Below are 10,000 nucleotides of genomic sequence, written 5' to 3' on the forward strand. Positions count from 1 at the left end.
TTTTGACTATCGCCCACAGGATGGGTATGGGATGCTTAATGAAGATATTAAACTGACACTAAACTTACTAGTTTAGAATCTCAGCTTCTTCCTGTGCGCATATGAATACACTATAGACCAGGAACTATGCCCTAAAAGAATTACAATTACAATACTATTTTTGTTCGTACAGTCAATACTTTCCCCATTACAAGGAAAGTGGTCTAAGCAAGACCGAAACGTCATTAGTTTCGTTCTCCTATGTGCAGGTTATTTGTTTATTGTTCCATTCACAGTATTGTTCCTTTTTATTCTTCATATCAGACAAATTTAGGGTATTTTCTAACAATTTGTGATATCCTGGTTTTCAATGGCATACAGCGACTTATTACATATGTTCAGGTGGTATTCTTTGATATATCACATAGATTCATGTAACATATCGTCAGATACCAAGTAGGTTCATTTGCATGTCTCTCGATAAGTGGTCAGTTAGCAACAGTGTTCAGGAGAGTGACCACCCCACGTCGTGTTTGGTTCAGTCATCTGTACTTTGCAACAAGACCGAGCCTGACACCTGCAACATTACACGACCACTTTGCAAGTTGCTGCTGTAGTTGTAAGTGTTGAAATTTATGTCATCACGATTTGTAAACCTAACTCTTGTATTTTTGATGTTTGATAATAAGTAACCAAGATTATTATTATTATTATTATTATTATTATTATTATTATTATTATTATTATTATTATTATTATTACAGTTATTATTATTATTACAATTATTATTATTATTATTATTATTATTATTATTATTATTATTATTATTATTATTACAATTATTATTATTATTATTATTATTATTATTATTATTATTATTATTATTATTATTATTATTAGCTTATGTTTCTAATTGAAAACGCAGAATTTAGTGATCACGGAAAAATACTGAAGGAGTCCAGTTTACCAGCTTAGTAAACACAATTCACAGCATTTACACTACACTCTTGTCAAACCTATCGATACGACTGACACACTGAACGACAACACACACGCTGTGAAGGATATTACCGCACACCAACGTCCACACATCGCGGGATACAAGACAAAAATCGACTACCGTACACTTGGTGTATTGCTATAACGCGGGTGTGAGTTGTATTGTGCTCTCGGGAAGAATAAAGAACTGTTCTCGGTGCCGAGGACCGGTGCCAGACCCTGCCTGGGGGAGGTTGTTGTTTATACTCGTTGTCATAGCGACAGGGTTGGCACCATGGGAAGATTGGAGGGGGTGGGGTACCCAGATGCCGGTACACAACTCTTGGTCCGAGTATTTGAAGCTACTAGCCCCTTGGATTAAATCTGGTAATTTCTTATTCCTCAGGTGCTGTATGACCCATGCTTAGCACTTTCTACTACTAATAATGATGATAATAACTTAATAAAAAATATAATAACTAAAAATAATAATCTGCACTTCCTTAGAGGGCGGCTTGCAGTTCCGCAGTTAGAGCATTCGACTCACAACCAAAATGACCGGAGTCTGATCCCCGGGCGAGGCGACACGTATGACTTCTTCTTGCACCTGCTGCCCCTAGGTACCTGGGTATTAGGTGACTGTTGTTATACTGCTATTTAATGGGGGACAATTGGATTTGACCCTAAATAGTAGGTTGGTAGGCAGCAACCGCCCAGGGAGGTACTACCGTCCTGCCAAGTGAGTGTAAAACGAAAGCCTGTACGTAATTGTTTTACATGATGGTAGGATTGCTGGTGTCTTTTTTCTGTCTCATAAACATGCAAGATTTCAGGTACGTCTTGCTACCTCTACTTACACTTAGGTCACACTACACATACATGTACAAGCATTTATATACACACCTATCTTTGCTTTATTTTATTTTCTTACTAGTTCTTGTTCTTGTTTATTTTCTCTTATTTTCATGGGGAAGTGGAACAGAATTCTTCCTCCGAAAGTCATGCGTGTCGTAAGAGGAGACTAAAATGCCAGGAGCAAGGGGCTAGTAACCCCTTCTCCTGTATACATTACTAAAATTAAAAAAAGAGAAACTTTTGTTTTTTCATTTTGGGCCACTCTGCCTCGGTGGGATACGGCCGGTTTATTGAAAACAAAATAGATTTGATCCGAGGAAGAAAAGAATAACGGTTATATATATTTTTTATGACCCCTTCAACAGCATCAACGCACCCGTTTCTCCTTTGAAGGGGAGGAAGGGGCGCCTTGATGTACATAAAAAGAAACTTATGTACATAATGTACATAAGACACTTATGTACATCATGGACATAAGTCTTTTTCAACATACTGTTCAGGTGGAAAACATTAGGACGTGTTTCCATACGACACCTGCTGTCCATGTCACCCATCAGTATAAAATGGGTACCTGGGTATTAGTTGCGTCCTAGGGACAAAAATGACCTAATTTGCCCAAAATGCTCTGCATAACAAGGGACTTTCCAAATAGTAGTATGTCACTGATGTCAGCTAGGTCTGTATACTTTGTACGTGTACTTGTAGAAATAAAGATATTACTATTATTATGTCTTACCGTTGCTACTTCATGGGAATGGGCTGTCGATCCCCAGGACATCTTGATCCATACTTACGCCTTTCTGCTGCACTGAGGGCATATATCTGGGGTATACCTGGAGGGTATTGCGAGGGTTAACGCCCCCGCGGCCCGGTCCATGACCAGGCCTCGCGGTGGACCAGGGCCTGATAAACTAGGCTGTTAATGCTGGCCGCATGCAGACCGATGTATGAACCACAACCCGGCTAGTCAGGTGCTGACTTTTGTCTCTCCAGCTCTGTCTGACTTTTTTGGGTTATCCTAGGTTCTCTACACATATGCTGCTATGTATGATAATTCTATGTAACTGTATTGTGTATACCTGAATAAAAAATCCCTCTTGACACAAGGAGAACAGTGATTTAAAAAGACACTTGAGCAAAAACTAGGACATATTCATTAGAAAACGTTTCTGTCCTGGGACCTTGATCACTTCTACCATATTACCAAGGTTTATACTATGGAGAATAGTAGTTATGCCCCTTTTCAACTAGTTTGTTTTGTACCACTTACTCTTTTTGTGAGTTTTAATGCAAAAGGACAGGATTATAGAGATCAAAATAGGTCTTTATTAGACCTCACTATGCATAGTTTCACCTTTTAAGAATTCTGTATTATGGTCATTTCATATTTTTTTCAGTTTCTTCACATAACTAATTTACAATATGTTCCCGAGACAGTCTCGGTAACGTATATCGGGTGAGATCAGTAATCCAATAATGACCAGTGAATTTTTGTGGAAATAAGATACCTGAATTCTCGTGAGATTTTATTTCCATTATGTATTGTATAAATTAGCCATTAGATAAGATTTTGTTCGGATTTTTAACTCAAGAAAGGCAGTGTGTCATCAAGGGACTGTCCGTCTTATTTCCACTGGGGTCCTCAATCTTGTCCCCCAGGATGCGACCCACACTAGTCGACTACACAGATGACAGCAAGGAAATGAGTGAGCTACTCAAGTCCCAGTATGACTCAGTTTTTAGCAAGCCGCTAACCAGACTGAGAGTCGAAGATCAAAATTAATTTTTTATGAGAGAGCCACAGAATTTGGTTAACACAAGCCTATCTGATGTTATCCTGACGCCAAATGACTTCGAACAGGCGATAAATGACATGCCCATGCACTCTGCCCCAGGGCCAGACTCATGGAACTCCGTGTTCATCAAGAACTGCAAGAAGCCCCTATCGCGAGCTTTTACCATCCTATGGAGAGGGAGCATGGACACGGGGGTCGTCCCACAGTTACTAAAAACAACAGACATAGCCCCACTCCACAAAGGGGGCAGTAAAGCAATAGCAAAGAACTACAGACCGATAGCACTAACATCCCATATCATAAAAATCTTTGAAAGGGTCCTAAGAAGCAAGATCACCACCCATCTAGAAACCCATCAATTACACAACCCAGGGCAACATGGGTTTAGAACAGGTCGCTCCTGTCTGTCTCAACTATTGGATCACTACGACAAGGTCCTAGATGCACTAGAAGACAAAAAGAATGCAGATGTAATATATACAGACTTTGCAAAAGCCTTCGACAAGTGTGACCATGGCGTAATAGCGCACAAAAAAAGTGCTAAAGGAATAACAGGAAAAGTTGGTCGATGGATCTATAATTTCCTCACAAACAGAACACAAAGAGTAGTAGTCAACAGAGTAAAGTCCGAGGCAGCTATGGTGATAAGCTCTGTTCCACAAGGCACAGTACTCGCTCCCATCTTGTTCCTCATCCTCATATCTGACATAGACAAGGATGTCAGCCACAGCACCGTGTCTTCCTTTGCAGATGGCACCCGAATCTGCATGACGGTGTCTTCCATTGCAGACACTGCAAGGCTCCAGGCGGACATCAACCAAATCTTTCAGTGGGCTGTAGAAAACAATATGAAGTTCAACGATGAGAAATTTCAGTTACTCAGATATGGTAAACACGAGGAAATTAAATCTTCATCAGAGTACAAAACAAATTCTGGCCACAATATAGAGCGAAACACCAACGTCAAAGACCTGGGAGTGATCATCTCGGAGGATCTCACCTTCAAGGGCCATAAGACTGTATCAATCGCAGCTGCTAGAAAAATGACAGGATGGATAATGAGAACCTTCAAAACTAGGGATGCCAAGCCCATGATGACACTCTTCAGGTCACTTGTTCTATCTAGGCTGGAATATTGCTGCACACTAACAGCACCTTTCAAGGCATGGGAAATTGCTGACCTAGAAAATGTACAGAGAACCTTCATGGCGCGCATAACGGAGATAAAACACCTCAATTACTGGGAGCGCTTGAGGTTCCTGAACCTGTATTCCCTGGAATGCAGGCGGGAGAGATACATGATTATATACACCTGGAAAATCCTAGAGGGACTAGTACCGAACTTGCACACGAAAATCACTCACTACGAAAGCAAAAGACTTGGCAGACGATGCAACATCCCCCCAATGAAAAGCAGGGGTGTCACTAGCACGTTAAGAGACCATACAATAAGTGTCAGGGGCCCGAGACTGTTCAACTGCCTCCCAGCATACATAAGGGGGATTACCAATAGACCCCTGGCAGTCTTCAAGATGGCACTGGACAAGCACCTAAAGTCGGTACCTGACCAGCCGGGCTGTGGCTCGTACGTTGGTTTGCGTGCAGCCAGCAGTAACAGCCTGGTTGATCAGGCTCTGATCCACCAGGAGGCCTGGTCACAGACCGGGCCGCGGGGGCGTTGACCCCCGGAACTCTCTCCAGTTAAACTCCAGGTAAACTCCAGGACTAAAACCCAGTTACCTATTTACATGCTAGGTAAACGGGGACTGTAGGTGTAAGGATACACGCCCAGTGTTTCTACCCTTGCCGGAGATCGAACCACGGACACTGTGTGAAGCGAGAGAGTTGCCTATCAGGCCGACTGAAATGTATGCGAAGATGTAGCTATACCTAGTGGAATCTGACGCTAGGTATAGGGTCACACATTATATATAGTGTGGTCAGATCCTACTGTGATCTCTAATCCCTTTTCCTGCTACTGATCACAGGTTGAGGACTGGATGCTCAATTAACTAATCTCTCAGGCTGCGCAATTAGCTGAACTACTAGTCCCCATCTGATATCATTACGATGATTGTCGATTTCAGAATTTATATAACTTAAAGGAATTGACGACCCTCCCCTCGCCAAGTGTAGATCCACGAAATCGTAATAACACGATAGCAAACACACCACGGAACGAGTGGGTTTGAACCCAAGGCGAGTGAATTAGTTTTTGAGTTTTAGGACCTTCCTTGTAATGGATTCAAACCCCACTCATTCCTTGATCAGATTTTTAAAATGTAAGTTTATTTAGGTACAAATACACATAAGTACAATCATACATAGTATAAATTATCTTGGAAAGCCCCCAAAAAGTGAAAGTGACCGATTTCCATTGCGGTGCAGATGTTTCTCGGGAAGGATATATGCACATTCCTCCGTTTATCACTGAAGGGGTATCCTGTTCCCTCAAATGAGCAATCAGATTTGGAAAAGCTTTCGTTCCGGGAGGCAGGGTACGATACAGCACCAGCTGTCAGTGGCCCTATAAAAACTCCACAAAACAACAAAAGAAGACAGATCCTCATTTAGATCCATGATTACGTAAGCTGTTGAGTCAGTGGACTTTCGCCAGCCTTCGTCAGGTGTGGACGTCTTTCTCTCGCCTGAGTGTTAGTGACAAATTTTCCCCGTCCTCATCTACTTTGCCCGCCGAACACATTACAGGAGGGCCACCTGGTTATCTTGGGTAATCTACACACATGCTGCTATGTATGATAATTTATGTAATTGTATCTGAATATAACATATTAATCGGCTTACTTATAGCCAGTTCCATTGCTCCATTCTGCGGATAATTTTTTAACGGTTTAGGTGGAGAGCCGGTTACTAAACTCAGGTGGAGGGGTGAAGGCGTTCCGCTCTTCTGGTGCCTGACAAGTAAGTTTATTCAGGTATACACAAATGCAGTTACACCATATGTGTGAAGAACCCAGGAAAACCCAAAAAGGTCAGGCAGGGTGACTTATTTCCACTGGGGTCCTTTTTAATACCTTATTATTATATACTATAAAGGAGATATCTTATTTTTATACTATAAAGGAGATAATATCTTATTATCATACTATGAAGGAGATATACTAGGAATAAGATAAAATTAGTTATTTATATTTACATGTGTGTTAGCTAAAAAAATAAAAAATCATTCCCCTCCCTTTCTGTCGCTACATTCATCAGGCACCTTTTGGCTCTCGTTTTGAACTGGCTCATGCTATGAATGGCTTTGACATGTGCAGACAGTCTGTTCCATTCCTTTACTGTTGTAGAGTAAAAGGTGTTTGAAGCCTGGCCACTGACTGTGGGTACTATAAAGTTGTGCTCTCTCCCCCTAGTACTATGATTGCTTTGGTTCCCAACCTTGACAAAATTGGCAGCAAGATATTTTAATTTCAGTTGTTTTACCCTGTCTTCAACATTCACCATATCCAATTGTTGTAATTCATCCTGGCCTACATGTTCTCTTGGACCCAGTACAGAATGAATCTTACCATTTTCTTCTGGGTGATTTGCAGTCTATCTTTCAGTTTTTTTTTTTTGTCAAGGCAGAGTACCATGAAGAGCAAGCATAGTCCATGTGACATTGTATAAGGGCTAGACATAGGGTCCTGTGAGCCTCAGAAGGTAGACACTGTGTTTGTCTGTAGAGGAACTTCTGTCTGGCATTCGCTTTCTCTACTACGCTGTTCCCTATCAATTCTTCTGACATGCATGGGTCAAAGGGGATTCCCAGATATTTTACTGAGGAAACTGATGTGATGGGTTCCCCAGTACACCGGACATGACAATTATTTGCCCTTCTCAGTTTATGTTTTGTGCCAAAGCAGTGGCGGCTCGTGTATAGACACTGCGGAACTGCAGCACCCCTTAATTTCACTCAATATTATTGATTTAGTAAGTAAGTTTATTCAGGTATACACAAATACAGTTACATAGAATTATCATACATAGCAGCATATGTGTAGAGAACCTAGGATAACCCAAAAAAGTCAGAGTGACTTATTTCCATTGGGGTCCTTAACACTCAATATAATGAGTCTTGTCTTTAGTTCTTTCTTTATACTTGTACATTATATAATCCTTAAGCTTCATGTCAGTAGCCATCCTCTAGTACATGAAAAAATTACAAAAATCCTTCTATGGAATTGTGCGCTTCACAGTTCCAGCTACTCGGTGTTTGGCTGTTGTGTGCATGCGTACATGTCCGAGATAAGACGCTGCACACTAGGTAGAGAGAGCGTTGTTGCTGATGCAGTGCTGACCCTGTTGTGCAAGTGTAAGGCTAACAATTTTCTGAAGCAGCACCTCCACTAATTTTAGCTATGAGCCGCAACTGTATGGCTTTAAATTCCCGAGGTGTAGCGATAGTTTGTCTACTAACCATTTGCTGCAGGACTAGTTCCAGTGTTATTACATTAGCTATATCTTTTGGGTCTTTACCTGACACTAACAGAGCACTGTCATCCGCATACAGTAGGAGTTTGCACTTGACACTGATGGGCATGTCGTTTACATAACATAGAAATAATTAGGAACCCAGAATACTACCTTGGGGAACGCCACATAATACAATGTGGTTGACAGTATCGACTGCCTTTTGTAAGTTTAAGGTTATCATTCCTATGATGTTCCCAATCGACATTTCAATTCTCATGTAATCCATCAAATTAATTAGGGAGGTGTCGGTTGAATAAAATCTCCTAAAGCCCAATTGGTAACTATGATGAATGTTGTCATTAAAATACTTAACAACTTGACAGTACACCGCCCTCTCTAGAATTTTGGATATTACACTGAGCATACTAACAGGCTGACATCAGACCTACTATTTTCCTTGGCCTCCTTGAACCTCTCTGGTACGGTATTAGTGGTGATGGACAAATTTATTATGTGAGCAATGGGGATTGACAATTCAGAGGCACATTTTTGAGGAACTTAGACAAGGTGATCCACCTGATCTAATTGGAAACTTCAAGTTTCTATTTCTATTTACAAAGTAACTCTTGTTCATTTTTCTTTCATGGTCAAGCTCTGGTCAACATATTTTCCCCTTACCATCGGGAAGTTTAGTTCAATGTTTATTATGCACCCCATACCCATCCTGTGGGCGGTAGTCAAAAGATTACAGAGGTACATAATTGGTCCAGGGACTGGACTCCAAAGTTTTGATAGCTGAGCAAGTTACAGAGGTAATGAACTCACATTTACAAAGGTAATGAACTCCAGGCAGCTCTGGTCACAATCATGACAAGTCACAAAGGTATTTACAGGTCGGGCTCGATACTACGTAACCTGTCAGTGGCCTTTATAAACCCAACAAATAAACAAAACAACAAGGAAAATTACGTACAGCGTAAGCTGTCAGTGGTTCTTATAAACCCAACAAAGAAAGAAAAGAAGGAAAATTATAACCATGGCGGAAAACGATATAATAAGCAAGTAAGCTTTATTATTTTTTGGAGTATATCTATACTGTTAAGCGTATAAATCTCACATATATATATATATTTATATATATATATTAAGCAAGACTAATCTCCGTGTTAAGAATTAAGTTATTCCCAGACTGGTGGTTAATTAACATGAAGTTGTCAAGATAATTTTATTTCCTATTGAGAAACCCAATGGAAATAAGTTACTCTGTTTTTTTTTGGGGGGGGTTATCCTAGATAATCCATGTATGATAATTAATGTAACTATTTATGTGTATCTGTACCTGAATAAACTTACATTAGTTTCAGTAGAAAGCAAGTTTATTCAGGCATAATTGCACAATGTTTAGCTCTTATACAATGTCATATAGATTATAATAAAAATAATATTACTGATAATAATAATTATAATAATCTTTTATTTCTCAATGTACAAGGTATACAGGCGTATCTGACATCAATAACATATATATACAAAGCTACTTGTTATGCTTAACATTTCCCACAAATTAGGTCAGTTTTGTCCCAGGATGCGACCCACACCAGTCGACTAACACCCAGGTACCAATTTTACTGATGGGTGAACATGGACAGCAGGTGTCTAATGGAAACACGTCCCTAATGTTTTCTAGCCGTACTGGGGATCGACCCCCGAACCGCATTATATGAGCTCAGTGTTCCAACAGTCTAGTAATTTTATGTAGCACAGGTACAGTGTAAATTACCCAGGATAACCCAAAAAAAGTCAGTGATTTATTTCCATTGGTGTCCTCTGGTTTAACAAAAAAAAATTAGACGCAATGGAAATAGGTCACTTTGTCTGACTTTTTTGGGGGGGTTATCCTAGTCTACACGTATGCTGCTATGTATGATAATTTATGTAACTGCATTTATGTGTACCTGTACCTGAATAAATTTATT

The 10,000-nt window shown here is 40.2% G+C and overlaps 1 protein-coding gene across 3 annotated transcripts in view; it reads left to right on the forward strand.

Moving 5' to 3' along the window:
- Positions 1–8,225: 8,225 nt before the first annotated feature.
- LOC128701875 (uncharacterized) overlaps positions 8,226–10,000 on the forward strand; it is a 98,184-nt gene continuing 96,409 nt past the window's right edge. For 2 of the 3 annotated variants that reach the window (XM_053795836.2, XM_053795840.2), the window contains exon 1: positions 8,943–9,086. In XM_053795836.2, the coding sequence (XP_053651811.1) occupies positions 9,061–9,086 (26 nt within the window). In that variant the 5' untranslated portion in view covers positions 8,943–9,060. Of the gene's footprint in view, positions 8,247–8,942; positions 9,087–10,000 lie in introns of those variants that run through there. The other variant, XM_053795839.2, reaches the window with a different exon arrangement.

Source organism: Cherax quadricarinatus, chromosome 69 (genome assembly GCF_038502225.1).
Source record: "Cherax quadricarinatus isolate ZL_2023a chromosome 69, ASM3850222v1, whole genome shotgun sequence".
In the NCBI taxonomy this organism is placed as follows: Eukaryota; Metazoa; Arthropoda; class Malacostraca; order Decapoda; family Parastacidae; genus Cherax; species Cherax quadricarinatus.